The sequence below is a fragment of the Balaenoptera acutorostrata genome, chromosome 2 (genome assembly GCF_949987535.1).
Source record: "Balaenoptera acutorostrata chromosome 2, mBalAcu1.1, whole genome shotgun sequence".
NCBI lineage: Eukaryota > Metazoa > Chordata > Mammalia > Artiodactyla > Balaenopteridae > Balaenoptera > Balaenoptera acutorostrata.
Genome location: NC_080065.1, coordinates 30,232,207 through 30,253,673, shown reverse-complemented (window position 1 = coordinate 30,253,673; position 21,467 = coordinate 30,232,207). Strand labels below are relative to the sequence as shown.

The 21,467-nt window shown below is 39.5% G+C and overlaps 2 protein-coding genes across 3 annotated transcripts in view; one reads left to right on the top strand and one right to left on the bottom strand.

Annotated features, from left to right (window-relative positions):
* Nucleotides 1-21,467, bottom strand: part of NPR3 (natriuretic peptide receptor 3) — a 72,666-nt gene that overhangs the window by 38,512 nt on the left and 12,687 nt on the right. For both annotated transcript variants that reach the window (XM_007192245.2, XM_007192244.2), the window contains exon 3: nt 9,545-9,711. In XM_007192245.2, the coding sequence (XP_007192307.1) occupies nt 9,545-9,711 (167 nt within the window). The remainder of the gene's footprint in view (nt 1-9,544; nt 9,712-21,467) is intronic.
* On the top strand, nt 3,181-3,474 carry LOC103017492 (coiled-coil domain-containing protein 167-like). The gene has a single exon (XM_007192243.2). The coding sequence runs from the start codon at nt 3,181-3,183 to the stop codon at nt 3,472-3,474; it is 294 nt and encodes a 97-aa protein (XP_007192305.1).

The following is a 21,467-nucleotide window of genomic DNA, read 5'->3' as shown; positions in this document are numbered from 1 at the left end:
CCCAACATAGGAGCACCTCAATACATAACACAAATGCTAACAGCCATAAAAGGGGAAATCAACAGTAACACAATTATAGTAGGGGACTTCAACAGCCCACTTTCACCAATGGACAGATCATCCAAAATGAAAATAAATAAGGAAACACAAGCTTTAAATGATACATTAAACAAGATGGACTTAATTGATATTTAGAGGGCATTCCATCCAAAAACAACAGAATACACTTTCTTCTCAAGTGCTCATGGAACATTCTCCAAGATAGATCATATCTTGGGTCACAAATGAAACTTCAGTAAATTTAAGAAAATTGAAATCATATCAAGCATCTTTTCCGACCACAACACTGTGAGATTAGAAATCAATTACAGGAAAAAAAAAACTGTAAAAAAACACAAACACATAGAGGCTAAACAATATGCTACTAAATAGCCAAAAGATCACTGAAGAAATCAAAGATGAAATCAAAAAATATATACAAACAAATGACAATGAAAACACGATGACCCAAAACCTATGGGGTGCAGCAAAAGCAGTCATAAGAGGGAAGATTAGAGCAATTCAATCCTACCTCAAGAAACAAGAAAAATCGCAAATAAACAACCTAACCTTATACCTAAAACAATTAGAGAAAAAGAACAAACAAAACCCAAAGTTAGTAGAAGGAAACAAATCATAAAAATCAGAGCAGAAATTAATGAAATAGAAACAAAGAAAACAATAGCAAAAATCAATGAAACTAAAAGCTGGTTCTTTTTATTCTTCAATTTGTTAATATGGTGTATCACATTGATCAATTTGCATATACTGAAGAATCCTTGCATCACTGTCCTTCAAAACTAAGGTGAAATTCAACAAAGAAGGAGATTTGATATCCAAGAAAAAGAGGATCCGGTACAGGAGAGAGCTAAAGGTTGATATTGAAGAAAGCAATTACTCTAAACTAGAGCAGGAAGACAAAGGGGGAAAAAAAGAAACATTATCCAAAATTTTTGGCTGAGGGAATAAGAATGAAATAGTGAGAATTACATGGAAGCAAATAAAAAAACCAAGGAAATCACTAACTGCAGAAAAAACGAAAAGCTAGGCAGGAAAGGAAATATAATCATAGAACACTACATGATTCAGTTGTAAATACATATACATATACATATATATGCATGTCATAATAATAAAAGCTCTATTTTTTTAGCTTCAAATTTTATTTTGTGACTATACCTTTAACTAAAAATTATGTCATAAAATATTAGGAGGATGGGAGGAAAAAGAAGTATTGGTAGAGGAAGAGTGTATAAAGGAGCTAAATCTTTTTCCATTTTACAAAATCACAAAATAATATCAAAATTTTTAATATTCAAAACATCAATGTAAATAAGCTATTTTAGAAATATAAAGGGAAACAGCAGAGGCCAATAAAAACGTTAAGGATTATGGACTTCAAAGAATGGGAGTCAGGAGTGGAGAAGAGCAGAATCGGAGACTTGTGTTTGTCTTAACTCTCAGAGTATTATGAATTTATTTTTAATTCAGTGTGGGTCTTCTTTCATTGTATTCAATCTAAAAAATCATGTATTGTTTTGATTTAAACAACTACAACATCAAGGAAAGAGGGTGAGCTTCACCCAAGGGCAGAGCCAACTGTTAAAGGGCCAGCCCGTGAATGGGTCTCAGAAGTGCCAAACACAATAGGAGAATGGGGCAAAGCCAAGAGTGGGATTTACAGGACCGAGAAGTCAGAGCAGCTGCCAGAGGGGAAAAGAGGTCTCCAACATTGGCTCAGTCTAAACTGAGAAATAGTAGCTGGGACAAATTTAAGTCTACCTCTTAAAGACATCATGTGAAAACACTGGTAGTTGTAAAGACTGGACTGACTCCCTAGTTCAGAATGAAGGAATAAATAAATGAATTAGTATCTCTTTCATCTCAGAAATAAAACTAATGGTTTTAGAATATAAGATTAAAAAATAGAGCATTCAGGTGTCTCTCCATTTTCTTCCAGGGGAGTGACTTTTCAATGCAGCCCTGCTTGCACAATGTTGTACCCTATCCATATGAGTAGATAGGGCTTGGGACAGTAACTGCTCAAATGGCATGCTGACCAACCCTGGTCTAGTGCAATAATTCTTACCTTTTTGTGACACTGGCCCCATTAAAAATCAGATGAAGGGTGCTGGCCCCTCTCTCCAGAAATATACACATGTGCACTTACATACAAAATTTTGCACAGAATTGTAAAGAGTTAATGCACCCTAACTCAAGAAACCCTCATCCACTTAAAGAGGTCATGGAAAGTTGGATGAATTTGGACGGAGCCTCCTACTAAAGAACTAAGTGAACCCACTCCACTGTGTTTGATTTCATTTCTCTAGAAACATGGATATTTTCACACATGTGCCACATTTGGTCTACTGCAAGATAAACTGTCCAGACTTGTGTGAATGCCATCAGTGTGTCAGAGTGCTGACACTGAAGTGAATGATGTTTCACATCCGTGCTGGCACAGGAATGCAGCTCTTGTAGCCTCCCAGAGCTCATGGCCATGGATATTTATATACTTGCTCAAGTATTTTTAGGTGATGAAGATCCCACCCAAGATGGGACCATTACATGGTCCAGGATCAAGTTCACAGCCATGGTCCCTGGGGTGCTCAGTAAACAGCATCTGCTGTTTTAGGAAATGGTGGTTTACACTTCAGAAGAAAACAGGCAAAATAGATCGCTGCAGATGGAGAGGAGACAGAGTCCTAGCTGGACTCTGTCAAGTATGTGAAAGAGTAAAGAGAAACTGATATCTTAAAAGTGTGTATTTGGGCAGGCAGGTAAAGGAAGTTCTCCTGCCTGTGCTGCCTGCCAGGCTCACTTGTAGGGCCTGAGACACTTAATCTTCGGGTCATGAGTTTGCCCCCATCTTGGGCACATTGTTGTTAAAAAGGTCAGACTGATGTAGTGGATAAAGAAAGCCACTGACCAGGAGTCAGGGGATGCAACTAATCTTGGCTTGGCCACCACACAGCGCATTCTAAAACCAAATACCAGTGCTCTAGAATTGTAACCATTCGGTGGCAGAGGCCAAACAGCTCCATCCAGACACCCTGGAGTGAGAGCCACTGCACATGTGGGCGACCCAATATAAACCACCAGAGAGCGTCCAATAATGACTCCGAGAACCCGGCAAGTAACATGACTAAAAAGAAGCTGGAGAATCTGGGCATCGCTCTAGAGATCGATGGGCTGGAGAAGAAGCTGTCACAACGTCGGAGAGACCTGGAGGCTGTGAACTCCAGGCTCTATGAGGCGGAGCTGAGCTCAGAGGCCAGGAGGTCTCTGGAGAAGGAGAAAAGCCACCTGATGCACAAAGCCTCCAACTATGAGAAGGAGCTGCAGTTGCTTCGGCAGGAGAACCAGAAGAAAATGCTGCTGTCTGTGGCCATCTTCCTCCTTCAGACCCTCATCTACGCCTACTGGACACTGTGAGCCTGAAATTTCTCCAGTCAGCACAGGTTTCCCCTCAGCTCCGTGGTCATGGCCAAGCAGGCCCGTCAAGCCTCAAGAGGACCAAGGTACAAGGGCCATTTCTGCCTGACCCAGACATCGGAGCAGGGCTTCCTGTCGGCCCAGCCCCTCTCGCCTCCCATTCCTGCTGTGGGGCTTGAGTCTCCAGAAGGACTTTGTGCTGGCTTAGCCCAAGGGAAAGGCAATAAAGACCACCCTGGCTGCAAAAAAAACCCACCAGAGGAGGCTAGACAGACACTTGGCAAGCACTTGTCTGAGCCATGCTGGGAGTCCCACTGATATTTGAGGGCCTCTCCAGTAGGGGTTTACTTCTAACTTTAGATTTCTGATGACCCCCGCTAGATGGTCTTCAGAATCCCCACCGTAAAAACCCATTACTACCCCCCAGTACCATCTCCCACAGTATAAGTTGATTTGAACTCCTGGCTTTGTGTGCCTGATAAGGTCTAAGCACAGGACTCTGTCACCACCCAACATCGTTGTACTGACTGCAATATACTGGTTACATTTGGAAAAGCCACCTCACCTCCCTGGGCCTCAGTTTTCACCACTGTACAGGAAGGGGGTTGGATGTGAGGTCTTCTGGTCCAATAATAACCCCAAATAATAAGCATAATAATAATAGCGTACATTTATTGGCTGCGTCCTCTGTGCTAAGTATACAGTAAGGGGGATGCAAGAGTGAACAGAAACAGACACGGTTGCTGCTGTCATGGAACTTACTGTCTGGCAAAGGAGTCAGGTCTAGTTAACTAGGAGTCAGGCCAAGGTTAACTTAAAAAATCCCACACATAGACCTCTGGTTACAACCAGAGAGGCGTGCTATGATAGAAAGGAGCAGAGTGTGTGAGATTCGTCTGGATTGTCAGGAAAAAACATCCTGAGAAAGTGGTATTTGAGTTAACATCTGAGGGATGAGCGGGGGTGCTGGGGAGGACATTGACATGCAGGAGCCTCATATACATTGGTTACATGGGTCTGGAATATGAGAAACAAAAGTAAGAGAAATAATGGCTACCATGTATTGAATATTTACTTAGTGCCTGGCATTGTGTTCAATATTATTTATATACAATGCTTGAGTTCTTTCAGTGACATCGTCAGTTAAAAATTATTTATCCCCATTTTAGAGTCAGTAAACTAAGGCACAGTTTCAGAAACATGCTCAAGACCAAAGCAGTAAAGACGCAGAGCTAGGTCTGTGAAACCCCAAGCCTGCACACTTAACCATTAGGCTATACCATCTCCCAATATAATGGGTCCTATTAAAAGATGATGCATCAGAATAGATTAGGTTTCCACCAGGTTTACTAGTAAAAGGACAAATATACTTTAAAAAATACTATTATAGGGCTTCCCTGGTGGTGCAGTGGTTGAGAATCTGCCTGCCAATGCAGGAGACACGGGTTCGAGCCCTGGTCTGGGAAGATCCCACATGCCACGGAGCAAATGGGCCCGTGAGCCACAATTACTGAGCCTGCGCGTCTGGAGCCTGTGCTCCGCAACAAGAGAGGCCGTGATAGTGAGAGGCCCGCGCACAGCGATGAAGAGTGGCCCCCGCTTGCCACAACTAGAGAAAGCCCTCGCACAGAAACGAAGATCCAACACAGCCATTAATAAATAAATAAAGCACACCTAGTATAGTGTAATTTAAAAAAAAAAACTGTTTCTTAAAAAAAAAAAAAAACAGTATTAGAGTACCCCTAGGAATGGCGGAGACACTGTCATAGATACATGTGGTAATAACGAGACAATTACAGTACATGCAACACCCAGAGCCCCAGTGATAGCCCAGCCCTAAGCAATCCTATTTTCCATCGCATCGCACACGTGTACCCACCCAACTATCCACCAGAGATGAGTGAAACAGGAGTGGACTTCCAACCCAGAGAGCCTAATCTACAGGCTGCCAATAGCCTTTGAGACAACCCAGCATGGAAAGCTCCACCAAGCAAACTTGTACAGGTTCAACCACAATTATATTCTCCAAGATATGAACTGGAAATCGAGGAGTTCAAGACTTGGTATAGAGAGAGAGCAGAGTTATTCGAGGAGTGCAGAGATTATTAAAGTTAGAAAACTCTAGTAATGAAGGTGGTTCAAAGATACAAATGTCCAATTATAAGATAAATATCAATACATTCCAAGGATGAGATGTACAGCAAGATGACCACAGTCAACAATACTGTACTGTATATTTGAAAGTTACTAAGATAGTAGATTTTTATAGTTCTCATCGCCAGAAAAAAAATTTGTTTGTAACTATGTGAGATGATCAATGTTAACCAAACTTATTGTGGTGATCATTTCTCAATATATACAAATATCAAATCTTTATGTTGTACTTACACTTATACAATGTTATATGTCAGTTATATCTCAATAAAACTGGGGTTCAGGGGGAAAACCCTGGTAATGCAACTCACCACATTATAACAGAATAAAGAAAAATATCTGATTATTTCAATAGATGTAGAAAACACATTTGATAATATTCAAACACCCCAACCTACACAGGTGATAAAATTCCACAGAACTGAATACCCACACACATGCACATACACACATAAGTACAAACCAAATTGAGGAAATGTGAGTAAAATTAGTGCATTGTATCAGTGTCAATATCCTGGTTGTGATCTTACATATAGTTTTCCAAAATGTTACCACTGGGGAAAACTAGGCACTATATATGAGGAATGTCTCCATATTGCATCTTAAAACTGCATGTAAATTTGCACTCATCTCAGTTAAAAAGTCACTTTAAAAAAAGAGAAGGCAAGAGTTGGAGATGAAGGTAGGGAGAAAGAGAGAAGGAGAGAGAGAAGAAGGGAGGAGGGAGAAACAAAGTAACATTAATAACAAAATTTGGTAAGTTTAAAATATATAATAATAATTTTATTAAAAAACACCATTGCCATTCCATCCTTCTAATGTTTCAGTATAACCTTATAAAATTTTTTAAGCTCCAAATTTTTGCATCTTGAGAAGATCCCAAGCTTTCCGAAGATGCCAACCACATGCTAATCTGATAACTGTGATACTAGCATACACGACATGGGGTCAAGGATATCATATAGTTTACAATGCTTACAATCAAAAGCTGTGTCCTGACATAGAGAACAGAAATGTGGTTGCCAAGGGGGAGGTGGGTGGGGGAGGAATGGAGTGGGAGTTTGGGGTTAGCAGATGCAAACTAGTATATATGGGATGGATAAACAAGGTCCTACTGTATAGCACAGGGAACTATATTCAATGTCTTGTGATAAACCATAATGGAAAAGAACATGAAAAAGAATATATATATATGTGTAACTGAATCACTTTGCTGTACAGCAGAAATTAACACAACATTGTAAATCAACTATACTTCAATTAAAAAAAAACCTGTGTCCAGATCCTTTCCTAATCTACATTATGTGAATCTTTATGTTTTCTGTGCTATTTTTGTTTCAGTTATCCTAATAAAGGGTATCATTTTGCCAGAACAGAACTTCACCAACAAATAAAAACAAATAAAAGAGAACTTCCACAATCTAATAAAGACTCTTTCCCCAAAACCCCACAGTAAACATCACACTTAAATGGTGATATGAACAGATATGAAATCTTTTATATGCTCTTCACTTTAAAGTTCAGAACAAGGCAAGGACGCCCACTACCACTACTTATATTCAATACTGTATTGGGATCCTAGCCAGTAGCATTAAAAGTTTTAATTTAGTTAATTATACTTAATTTAATAGACAATGTAATTAAATATCTCTTAATTAAGCATACTTAAAAGAAGAACTGAAAAGATACAAAATTGTTACTATTCACAGGTCTTGTGGTTGTTTAGAAAATGCATGGTAAAAATTTAGAATAGAGTCCACCAAAGTTGCTGGATTTGAGATCCAGTAACAAGGACTGAAGAGCTCACGATGGGTGTCACTAAAGGAAATTCTAAGTAGATGAGACAACCTATTAGTACAAACAAGAGAAGCAGCAAGAACGAGGAAAGAACTGAGGCTTAGGATGAAGACCACCAAGTCTTATTACTCTGCTCCAGCATCTCCCGCTGCAGGAGATCAAGCTCTAGCCTCTGCGAGGGCCCGTATCTCCTTCTTCCACGATACTCACCACAACCACCTGTCTAAACTAACCTGATAAACAGCTGCAGTGGCACTCAAAAGAGCACAGCTAAAACACACATAACTATGAAAGACAGAATAAGTCATTATGAGGAGCTCCAATTTCTACTTTACATTATCATTTTTATTTATTTATAAAATCCGTTTTAATGATCCCACCATCAGAGGGAAGCGATATTGTAATCTACAACTACAAATAATCTCTAAAGCAGCAGTATTTGGTTTGGAATGTATTATGGATCTTTGTAGTAGGTACCCCTTCCAGGGAGATTTTGCCTAGACTACCATTAAAATAAGATTTAATATTCTGAACACAGGATAACTAATGACCAAGAAGATGTACCTGATAGTGCAATGGAATGCCAACTTTTGCCCACTAAGTATCATCATGTTGGACAACCTATACTGGAATACTTGAACTTCAACAACCTTAGGAAAGAGGTTAGACAAAATGACACCATTTTTGAGTTTTTAAACCAGAAAATTAATATGAACCTAGTAAAGTAAAATAACATACAGTGGCATAGGTTAAAGAGTTGTATGTTTTCAGTATTGACACAGGCCACCTCTGGCAGAACTACTGAAGAGAACTACAATGTCCTTTGTGTCCTTTCACATTCCTGAGGCAAAAGATTCGGATGATGACAATACTATCATAGGTTTCTGTAAACTTGGGCTCTACTTCTTTCATAATTAAGAACACCCTGTCCAACATGGCAGCCACTGGTCACGTATCGCTACTGGGCACTTGAACTGAATTAAGATACTCTGTAAGGGTAAAATACACACTAGATTTCAAAGACTTCATACAAGAAAAAAATATACAATCTCAGTCATAATTTTACATTGATAAAATGTTGAAATGATTTTTTTCTATTTAAGTGAAATAAAATGTATTATTAAAATTAATTTCACCTGTTTTTTTTTTTAACTTTTTCTAATGTGGCTACTAAAAACTTTTTAATTACATTTGTGGCTCACATTACATATCTAGAAGACAGTGTTAATTTAGAAAGTCAAAAGGTATTTTAAATGATATGTGTATAATATATAAATCGCATTTAGGACATTAATACATGTTTATAAGACCCTTTGTATGTCGTTTAGTAGCAAATTCCTATAAAGACAGGTATGATCTTATAACAATAGTACAAAAGAGGCACCATTCATTGAGTTCCAACTTTTTGACCAGACAGTGCCAAGGACTTCAGCTAGATTATCTGTAATCCTCCCATCCTCATCTGAATGAGGGAGACTGAGGAATCTGCCCCAGATCACACAGTTAGATGTCCCTCTACTTAATCCTGAGCCTGGCCTGAGCTCCTGACTCCTGTCCACTCTTGGAAGATGCATGAGTAACAACCGCACTAATGGTGTGCGACGCTCTGGAATCCTTCAGTAGGGAACAGCCTGCAGCAGAAGGAGGCGACAACACGGCCACAAAGGAGAGAAGCAGACCGGCCACGAAGCTAAGACAGATTGCCAAAAGAAGGAGCCTTCTTGAATCCAAAATACCTTCCTCCACCAAGCTCTGGAAAAATCAGGCATGCAAAACTTTGGCAATCCTTCATCCATCTTCTCCCCCAACACGCTCCTAGCAGAATAGGTGATGGAAGTCTCCAGATCTCTGCTCAGCATGACCACAAGTACCCACAGAAAGCAATTTCCCTTCCTTCAGCAGCTGGCAAAGTGTAAGTGAAGTGGGGGTGATGGGTGCCTGGTGGGGAGGAGGGAGGAGAGCTGGCCAGAAAAAAAAAAACACACACACACAGGGAGCAACAGTGACATTCAGACGTGAACCTAGGAATGGTTCAGAACAGGATGCTTTATCACACCTGATTTAATTCGAAGACTGTTTTCAGGATGCTGAATGTCTAGGCTCATAATCAATTACTTACGTAATCCTCCTCACTGAGCCCTTGCTTCTCAACAGAACTTTTCACCTCCATGGAAAACTTCTCAAACTCAGGTTTCACTGTCCTCAGTAGAGTGATTGTTTGGAGGGATGAGTACGCTTGCTTAGCTTCAAAGTCGTGTTTGTCTCCTCTCTTCCACGAGCCATCTCCTACGGGAGAAGTAAAAATATTTATAATTCCAAGCCAGTCACCATAAAGGGGCCATTCTCCCTTTTCAACTGTGATGTGTCTCTACATGTTTCTTTTGGTGGCTGGGGCAGGAGGTATTGTCACAGTGTTGCACTTGGATAGAAAGTGACAATGTCAAGATCCTCAAAGGAGAAGAAGGCCCTTTGGACACGTGTTCCTTTGAAATGTGAGGCAGAAAGAAAAGCACTGTTGGGTTAATTGCCTTATAATAACCCTGTAACTGTAATTTTCAGCCGCCAAGAATTGCAGCACTGCAGGAGTAAGCAGTAGGTCTATTCCTTTCCATTCACACTTAGTTTTGTTTTGTTTTTTGTTTTTTTTTTTTTTATATTTCTGGCTGTTTTGGGTCTTCGTTTCTGCGTGAGGGCTTTCTCCAGTTGCGGCAAGTGGGGGCCACTCTTCATCACGGTGCACGGGCCTCTCACTATCGGGGCCTCTCTTGTTGCGGAGCACAGGCTCCAGATGCGCAGGCTCAGTAATTGTGGCTCATGGGCCTAGTTGCTCCGCGGCATGTGGGATCTTCCCAGACCAGGGCTCGAACCCGTGTCTCCTGCATTGGCAGGCGGATTCTTAACCACTGTGCCATGAGGGAAGCCCCCACACTTAGTTTTTAATATTTTTTAATCAACTGTGGAGGTCAACCAAGATGTTACTGCGCTACAGTAAACCCGACGCTACATAGATGTGGAAGGCAGGGATGGCTACGTACGACAACAGATTTACACGAGTATTATAAAGTTGGTGCTAAAAGAAAAAGGTTTGAGATTACTGATATTTCTTGAAATGTTTCTCGAATCTCTTCAGACTGAAAAGTAGCTTAGGTGAACTTGAGGATTTCTATCTCTCTAGTGCTGGCAACATCAAAAAGTTTATTTATTGGACAAGTCGATCTGTGCATCAATAGTAATAAAATAAAAATTGCTAACATTTATTGAGTATATATATATATTATAATAATAATAAAAGCCTAGTTATTGAACACTTTATATTTATAAACTCATTTAATCCTCACAAGATCCCGTGACTGTGGGTACAATTATCCTATTTTACAGATGAGGAAACTGAGGCACTCAGAAGCTGGGTACCCCGCTGCTTCACGGCTCTCCCTTTCACAAAAGCAAAGGCAAATTACATGGATAAGAATCATTCCCCTTCTCTTTATTATTTCATTTTTGAGAAAACATGTGGCTTGCAGGACCCCAAAAGGAAATATGGACCTTTAACTTTTGACCATAATAATAATAATTCTGTGAATTATCATTATGATTCCTTGAGATCTCTGAAAATACCACAAGGAATTCAACCAGCCAGAGTCCAACATCACAGTCATTTGTTTGCCCTGAGCCCAGATGCCCAGAGCCCAGCGGCTAAACAGAGAGGATGCTTCTGGAATGTGCAGCCAGGGCTCCATGGCCCTTGCTCTACTCTTACAGAAAAAGTTCAGTTAAGAGCTGGTGGTTTTGGAATTTCTATCATAGCTTAAATCAGACAAACATGGATTAACTGAACTACGTGCAAGTTTCTGTGACAGCCGGAACAGTGGGCATCATAAATGTTTTGAACAGTCTCCACCACCTTCAAGAGAGGGATTTAGAGATGGGCATGTGAACACCTGAAGCCATTACAGGGTAGCAGTTAGCTTACTACGCGGGGCGGGGGGTGGTACATGGAAACCACGCAGAGTAGAGAGGAAGAGGTAACCAGCTCCAAAGAGGGAAGTTTCATGCCAGGAAGAGGCATCGGCCTGGCCCTAAATGTGTGAATAGGATTTTCATAAGAGGAGAAGAAGATGGAAAAGCATGCTTGGCAGAATCTGCGGCACGGGCAGAGGTGCAAATGTGTATGACATCCAGTGGGCAGCTGGGAACCTCTGTCTGGAGCATGAGAAAAGGCAGAGACAAAGAATTTGCTTGTGGAGGCATCTGTTTAATCATAATCCTAATAATAGCAGCCATTTATTAATTGCTTAGTATGTGCCAGGGAGCTGTTAAAAGATAAATAAGACAGAGCCAAGGACAGAATTCATTAAGGGCTAGATCCATTCGCAATGAGCACAAGATTAAATTTCAAGCCACTGAACAAAACTTGATGAAGTCCTCCTCCTCCTCCTCCTCCTCCTCCACTATGAAACCTCCCAAACACCAGTGAGGCCACAGCTATGCCGGTGCTTGCTCAGAGGGCAAGTGAGCTGTGTGGCACTGTCATCAGCCAGGGCCAACCCCTCCGGGTGCTCAAGTCATGGACAACGTGGCCTTTTGTCAAGGGGCCAAATCCATTAGCCAGCAAGACCCCAAATTCTAAGAATGTCCATCTTCAACCCATGAAGGAACCCATTTCTTCTAGGTTTGCAATCCATATGTATTGATTCTTTTTTAACTGACCCGAGGTATCAAGGATCAGCAGGAATGGTGTTTCTTAGGCAAAGAGGGTCAGAGTTTCTCAGCTTTGGGTAAGAGTCCCCTCCGGGCACAAGAAAGGAAATAACCCTATAGGGTATTATGCTGTGTAATTAGAAAGTACACATAGAACTGGAAACGGCAACTATCTTAGTTACTAATATGGAAAAAACTTTTTTTTTTTTCATTTTGAAAGAAGTGAAATACAGTACAATAAATCTGTCTACCACAATCTAAAAGGTAATGATCTTGGAGTTTCGTTTTCTAGAAAAAAGAATGAAGGGACTTCCCTGGCGGTCCAGTGGTCAGGGGGCATGGGTTTGATCCCTGGTCGGGGAACTAAGATCCCACACTGCCACGTGGCATGGCCAGAAAATAAAAAACAACAAAAATTTTTTAAAAAAGAGAGAAAGAAGAATGGAAACAAAAGTGCTTAGTAAATGTAAGCCAAACTAAATAGGTATCTAGTCACAACCATAACCAATACTATGACTTCCTGCTTTGTGTGTGTCTCTTATTGTACCGTGTCAGTAACCTCTCGGGACCACTGAACCCTAGGAAAAGCAGAGGTCGGCTTGGCATGATGCCCCATCAGTGGGGACAAGTTTAATTCAGCAGACACTGGGTGCCTCTGGAGACTTACGAGCGGAACAGAAGAATGACATGATCAGACTCATGCCTTGGGAAATAGCAATGGATTAGGCTGGGGAGACACTGAGGGTTCACAGCCACAGTAATCCAGGCAAGGGGTTACCAGAGGTTATATGTGGGAAGTCACACCCCCAAAAAATTGAACATGGTTCTCCGGGTGGTTAGAATTACAGGCATCTTTTCTTTTCTTTTCTTTTTTTATTTGTTTTTCTGACTTTAGCAAATTTTCAGCAGTATATTTACTGCTTTTATAATCATAAAAAGAGGGAGGGCCCTTGAGAATGAATGCAGAGGGCTGTGCGAGAGGAATCTGAAGGCTCTACAAGAGTGAGGGAGTGAACGACAGCCGAGAGGGACGCGCGTCACCAGTGATGCCAGAGAGGAAAAGCAAATGGTTGTCAGAAGAAATAGCAGAGCCAGAGGGAGGAGGAGGGGTTAGGTGGACACGGAAATGACAGTGATTTCAGTTAGGGTCATGGTCAATCCAAGGTGACTGACTACAGAACACCCAAGTGGCAGCACCAGGCTGGGGTTGGAAAGAGGGGTCTGAAGCCAGCAAGAGGAGGGAGGGCTAGAGAGAGTGCTGGATGTCACGTCCATATGTCTTATACTTAGTACCCAGAAGGAGAGGGCAGAGGGTGAGCACACACACTTTGGGGACGCTGTTTTTAGTGGGCAAAGGACTAAGAGGAGACAGAAGAGCTAAGAGAAAGCCCGAAGAATGCTATGCCACCAAAGCTAAGAAAAACAGGGTTTCCAGAAAGAAATGGATGGAAACAATATGGCAAGGACTAGAGCTGTATATAGCTCTACTATAGCAGCCGCTAGCGCCATGTGTGACTACTTACATTTCAATTACTCAAGATTAAATAAAATTAAAATTTCAGTTTCTCACTCGCACTGGCCACATTTTAAATGTGCAATAGTCACCTGTGGCCAGTGGCTCCCGTACTGGGCAACACAGAGTAGAACACAGCCAGCATCATAGAAAGTTCCCCTGGACAGCACTGCTTTAGAGGCATGTAGGCACGGTCTGCACTAAGGCTGATGGCTTTGGTGATAGGAAGGTCAGTGGTGACCTAACACTCTCAGAGGAGTGGTGGGTCTTGTTGTCATATTCTTACAATGGTCCTGAACAAGGGATTAAGAAGAGGAGAAAGAAGTCAGCTAATGAGAAGTAGGGCAGAGAAGGTGATTCTTGCAGTTGTTTCAGGAATAAGGGAAAGTGAATTTGCTTTCTTTGTTTTATTTGGTTTTAAACATCATGGAGCCCCAAGCTTGCATTTAGAGTGAGAAGGGTACAGAATATTTGTGAAAGAGGAAATAAACTGCTCAGCACCAAGCCCTGTGCTTGGCAATCCTGGGGCCAGGGAGCTGGCGAGAGCCGGAGGTACTGGGACAACTTTGTCATCCTGTAGCTCTCAGTACTTACCAAGGACCCAGCACATAGAAAGCCTTCGGTAAATGTGCGCTGAATGACGAGCTGAGACATCACAGACTACATCCAAGAAATGATGCCTGGAGTACACCTGGGCTGGCTGCAGAGTACGTGGCTCTTGACCTCTGGAAGCCAATTAAGTGAGACAAAAGCATTGGCCACCCTGCCTCACCCCAACCTCTCCAAATACCCAGGAGTTACATGCTTGCCTTGAGCTAGGCTGGTCCAGATTCTCCCATCAGTGATAACAGCACCACTTACTGAGCGATGCCATTGTGAATGGCTTTGCCTGGAGCATTTCATTCTTTAATCCTAATGAAAGCTCTATGAGGAATATTTAAGTATGATACCCATCTGACAGATAAGGAAACTGAGGCTCAAGGAGATTAACATGCCCGAAGTCACTTGGTTAATAAATAGAAGCAGGATTCAAATTCAAGCCAGCCTCCAAACTCCAGTGCTGTGTCTGCTGTTCATTCATCTCATCCAAGTTTGGTGTGTTCTAAGATTTAAGACTTCAAATTCAGTGGAGGACAAAAATGTTAAAAATAAAAGTAACAGAGGAAGAAAGATCAGAAGAAGAAGTGTCTAAACGTGGTTTAACAACTGTTACAGTTGAAAGATTGTGTGAGAATTCCTTCTCTTTTCTCTTTACCCTAAACTGACTATAACATGAATATATCACTTTAATAGCAAAATATAAATCCAATCCTTCCCCAGTTTTTCTGCCATTTTTCTACTTTTAGCGAGTCAAGTAATTTATGTGCATTACCAGCCCTGGAATACTCCCATCCTCACCTTAATGAGTGCCTCTGTGTTCTCAGGAAGTCAAGAAAGCTCTACAATAACCTTACAGTCCCAGACAAGATTGCGCAAATGACTTTCCACCTAGCTTACATCCAAAGAACATAATGCCAGTGAATGAAAATGCCAACAGGTGCTATTCAAAACTCTGCAGCGCAATATATATCATCTTCACTCTGGATTTTTTTAAAACCTATCCTTTCAATCTTATTTTCCATCACTTGAATTCCCTCATAATATATTCAGGACTCCTGTAACAATATAATTGGGGCAGATCTGAGAATTTTTTTGAGTGCTCACCAAGACAATCTAATAATCAGTAAATATGGACATGCTATCAATACGTTTTCTTAAAAAACCAATCTCAAGTATTATTTAAAACAGTCTTTTTCTAGAACTGGTGTAGACTTTGATGTGAGGAAGCACAGAGAGAGGAGGATGTTGGAGAACTTTTCATGAACATATATCTGATTCTTAGAGTATAAAAATCTCAGAGGAAGCCCTTTATGAGCGACAGACACCAGAACCTTGGTCTAGGTCACTGTGCCTGCCATAAGATTCTATTTACTGCTTCTACTCTGAAGAGGAAAAGTGCTTCAGGGTCTGCGGCAAACCTCCCTACATCCATTCTCCCATCCATTCTCTCTGTTACTCCCTTAGTAACAGATTCCTGAATTGATGTGAGGTAGCAGTGAGCCCAGCTAAAAGCACACATTTCCTGGCCCCCCTCCCAACCACGGGTAGCAAATGATACGTAAGCGAAAGTTAATGAGTGGGGCTTCCAGAGAGCCCTTCAAACAGAACTGAGTCAACTGAAAAGGATCTCTTTTTGCCTCTCATCTTTCCCCTTCTGTCTTGCCTAGAATTAAGACACAATCCCTGGAATCCTGGCCATTATCTTGTGATCTTGAGGATGGATGCCATTCACTAGGATTGAGGGAGCAGAAAACAAGAAGACACTTGGATCCCTGATGACATTATGGAACCATCATTCTGCCCTGGACTGCCCACCTCTGCACTTCTTACAGTTGAGGGAATAAACCGCTACATTTGTTTAAATTACTATAGCTGGAAGTCTTGGTTATTTGCAGGCAGATATAATTCCTAATGCACCCAGGTCCTTAGGATGTACTAGATAAAAGTTGACTAATTTGGTAACAAAAAAATGTATGGCCTAAATCAAGCTATAAAACTGCACCACAAGAAAACGTACAAACTTAACTTATCATTTTTAAAGTACTATATGTAATGGTCAAAGTAAACTAAAATTAATAGTAAATATAGTGAACATTTACTAAACACTCATCATGTTCCAAGAAGGTTTCTGTGTCTCTCATATACACCACCTCATTTATTACTCAGCCTGATGCGATGAGATAAGTACTATTATTATCATTAGAAGAAACTGAGACTTGCAGGGGAAGGGCAGGGTTATGTCAATTTGCCAAGAGCTAGTACATGGCACAGACTCTCAGGCAGGCTGACAGCCGAGAGCAAAGCCTAAGCAACCAGGCAGTAAAAGGGAAAAGAAAGGGGATATAATCAGAAAAACCCTGACACCACAGAAATACAAAGGATCATGAGACACTACTATAAGCAACTGTATGCCAATAAAATGGACAACATGGAAGAAATGGACAAATTCTAAGAAAGGTACAATCTCCCAAGACTGAACCAGGAAGAACAGAAATATGACCAGACCAGTCACAAGCACTGAAATTGAAACTGTTATTTAAAAACTCCCAACAAACAAAAGCCCAGGACCTGATGGCTTCATAGGCGAATTCTATCAAACATTTAGAGAAGAGCTAATACTTATCCTTCTGAAACTGTTCCAAAAAATTGCAGAGGAAGGAAAACTCCTAAACTCATTCTATGAGCTCACCATCACCCTGATACCAAAACCAGACAAAGATGTCACCAAAAAAAGAAAATTACAGGCCAATATCACTGATGAACATAGATGCAAAAATCCTCAACAAAATACTAGCAATCTGAATCCAACAATACATTAAAAGGATCATATACCATGATCAAGTGGGATTTATCCCAGGGATGCAAGGATTTTTCAAAATCCACAAATCAATCAGTGTGATACACCACATCAACAAATTGAAGAATAAAAACCATATGATCATCGCAATAGATGCAGAAAAAGCTTTTGACAAAATCCAGCCCCCGTTATGATAAAAACTCTATAGAAAGCGGGCACAGAGGGAATATACCTCAACATAATAAAGGCCATATATGACAAACCTACAGCTAATATCATACTCAATGGAGAAAGCTGAAAGCATTTCCTCTAAGATCAGGAACAAGACAAGGATGTCCACTCTCACCACTTTTATTCAACACAATTTTGGAAGTCCTAGCTATGGCAATCAGAGAAGAAAAAGAAATAAAAGGAATCCAAATTGGAAAAGAAAAGTTAAACTGTCACTGTTTGCAGATGACATGATACTATACATAGAAAATCCCAAAGATGGTACCAGAAAACTACTAGAGCTCATCAGTGAATTTGGTAAAGTTGCAGGTTACAAAGTTAATTAGTACACAGAAATCTGTTGCATTCCTATACACTAACAACAAAAGATCAGAAAGAGAAATTGAAGAAACAATCCCACTTACCACCACATCAAAAAGAATAAAATACTTAGGAATAAACCTACCTAAGGAGACAAAAGACCTGTACTCTGAAAATTATAAGATGCTGATGAAAGAAATCAAAGAAGACACAAACAGATGGAAAGATATACCATGTTCTTGGATTGGAAGAATCCATACTGTCAAAATGATGATACTACCCAAGGGAATCTGCAGATTCAATGCAATCCCTATCAAATTACCAATGGCATTTTTCACAGAGCTAGAACAAAATAATCTTAAAATGTTTATGGAGACACAAAAGACCCTGAATAGCTAAAGCAATCTTGAGAAAGAAAACGGAGCTGGAGGAATCAGGCTTCCTGACTTCAGATTATATTACAAAGTTATAGTCATCAAAACAGTATGGTACTGGGCTTCCCTGGTGGCGCAGTGGTTAAGAATCTGCCTGCCAATACAGGGGACACAGGTTCGATCCCTGGTCCAGGAAGATCTCACATACCATGGAGCAACTAAGCCTGTGTGCCACAACTACTGAGCCTGTGCTCTACAGCCTGCAAGTCACAACTACTGAGCCCGTGAGCCTAGAGCCCGTGCTCCACAACAAAATAAGCCACCGTGATCAGAAACCTGAACACTGCAATGAAGAGTAGCCCCCACTCACTGCAACTAGAGAAAGCCCACGCACAGCAACAAAGACCCAATGCAGCCAAAAATAAATAAATTTTTTTAAAAACCAGTATGGTACTGGCACAAAAATAGAAATATAGATCAATGGCATAGGATAGAAAGCCCAGAAATAAACCCATACTCCTATGGTCAATTAATCTACAACAAAGGAGTCAAGACTATACAAAGGGGGAAAGACAGTCTCTTTAATAAATGGTGCTGGGAAAACTGGACAGCTACATGTTAAAAAAATGAAATTAGAACACTCTTTAACACCATACACAAAAATAAGCTCAAAATGGATTAAAGACCTAAATGTAAGACTGAACACTATAAAACTCTTAGGGAAAACATAGGCAGAACACTCTCTGACATAAACGTCAGCAAGATCTTTTTTGATCTGTCTCCCAGAGTCATGGAAATAAAAACAAAAATAAACAAATGGGACCTAATTTAACTCAAAAGCTTTTGCACAGCAAAGGAAACCATAAATAAAACAAAAAGACAACCCACAGATTGGGAGAAAATATTTGCAAATGATGTGACCAACAACAGATTAGTCTCCAAAATTTACAAACAGCTCAAGCGGCTTAATATCATCAAAACAAACAACCCAATCAAAACATGGGCAGAAGACCTAAATAGACATTTCTCCAAAGAAGACATACAGATGGCCAAGAGGCACATGAAAAGATGTTCAACATCACTAATTATTAGAGAAATGCAAATCAAAACTACAGTGAGATATCACCTCACACCAGTCAAAACAGCTATCATCAAAAAATCTACAAACAATAAATGCTGGAGAGGGTGTGAAGAGAAGGGAACCCTCCCACACCGTTGGTGGGAATGTAAATTGGTACAGCCACTGTGGAGAACAGTATGGAGGTTCCTTAAAAAACTAAAAATAGGACTACCATATGATCCCTCTATCCCACTCCTGGGCATATATACAGAGAAAAACATGGTCTGAAAGGATACATGCACCCCAATGTTCATTGCAGCACTGTTTACAATAGCCAAGACATGGAAGCAACCTAAGTGTCCATCGACAGAGGAATGGATAAAGAAGATATGGCACATATATACAATGGCATATTACTCATTCATTAAAAAGGATGAAATAATACCATTTGCGGCAACATGGATGGACCTAGAGATTGTCAAACTGAGTGAAGTAAGTCAGACAGAGAAAGAGAAATAAAATATGATATCGCTTATATGCAGAATCTAAAAAGAAATGATACAAATGAACTTATTTACAAAACAGAAACAGACTCACAGACTTAGAGAACGAACTTATGGTTACCAGAAAGAAAGGGTGGGGGGAAGGGATAGTTAGCAAGTTTGCGATTGACATGCACACACCGCTATATTTAAAATGTATAACAAAAAAAATAAATAAATAAATAAAATGTATAACCAACAAGGACCTACTGTATAGCACAGGGAACTCTGCTCAATACTATGTAACAACCTAAATGGGAAAAGAATTTGAAAAAGAATAGGCACATGTATATGTATAACTGAATCACTTTGCTGTATACCTGAAATTATCACAACATTGTTAATCAACTATACTCCAATATAAAGTAAAAAGTTTTAAAAAATAAAATAAAATAAATAAATTTTTAAAAATTTAAAAAAAGAAAAACCAAGGATACTTGGTAGATTGTATCAGAGCACATTGTATAACTCCATGCAATTCAGTTTTCAAGAAGCAGAAAAACTGAACTAATGGAAAAATAAGTTTTAAAAAGTTGTCCCCAAAATCACCAACAATAAGTCATATATACATAAAGCCAATAATAAGTCATATACATATGTATATACATATACATATACATGACTTCTTATGCACTCATATTTTGCATTGAGAAGGACACAGCACCACTTTTGTAGTATTCTTGACAAAAACGTGTAAACTCAACTTATCATTTGAAAACACCAGATAAATCCAAATTGAGAGACATTCTACAAAATAACAGACTTATCCAAAGTGTCAGGTCATAAATAACAAGGAAAGGTTGAAGAACTATCACAGACTGGAGAAGATTAAGAAGACACACAACTAAATGGATTGGATCCTGGAACAGAAAAAGAGCATTAGGAGGAAAGGTGGTAAATTTCAAATAAAGCCTGTAGTTTAGTTAGTAGTATTGTACCAATGTTAATTTTCTTATTTTGATAATTGTACTATGCGCATTTAAATTGTTAACATTAGAGGAATCTGGGTAAAAGGTATACACGAACTCTATTTTTTTTTAAGTTCTCTGTACATCTAAAATTATTTCAAAATATATTTGTTTTTTTAATTTTCCAAAAATTACCTCTGAAAAGAAGTTAGGTCCAGATAGAGAGTTGAATTGTTTCCATATTTCAAGGAATATTCTTATGGTATATAAACTGCTCTAGAGCATAAAAACAATGGAAAGTGTCCCAATTAATTTTATAAAGCTACTATTAACCTGATATTAAAATCTGACAATACCACCTAAAGGCAAGAAAACTGTCCAATCTCATGAGTATAGATTCAAAAATCGTAAATAAAACACTAAAAACTTAAAATCAGCAATACATCTAAAAAAATCATGACAAACTATGCTTAATTCCAAGAATACTATAATGGCTCAATATTAGGAAATTTATTAAAAGTACAGATAAAATGTATTTGATAACACTCATCACTCACTTCCAATTTTTAAAACCACACTTAATAAACTAAAGAATATTTTAACATCTACTTCTGACAAGATATTAGAAATTAAGTATCACCATTGTTATATAATATTATTCTAGAGCCTACTGCCAATGCAGTAAGAAAAGAAAGATAAATACAACATTCAACTATCAAAATGGAGGAATAACTATTGTTATTATTTGAAAGTGATTTAAAAAAATCTATTAGAACAGAGGATTTAATATGTGGAATTCTTGTTTTCTATATAACAACTACAGTTACAAAATGTAATAGGAAAAGATCATGAACATAATAACAACCAAAAAACATAAAATGTCTAAGAATGAACTCAGCAAGAATGGTGCAGAATTCAAATAAAGAAAACTGCAGAACTTTGCTTATGGACATAAAAAGAAATTCAAATAAATAAAATAATTTAAATTTAGATGATACAGGGTTGACAGAGATGCAGGA

What these genes read in the sequence shown, in the direction of transcription:
- LOC103017492 (XM_007192243.2), top strand. Translation starts at nt 3,181, where the DNA reads ATGACTAAAAAGAAGCTGGAGAATCTGGGCATCGCTCTAGAGATCGAT.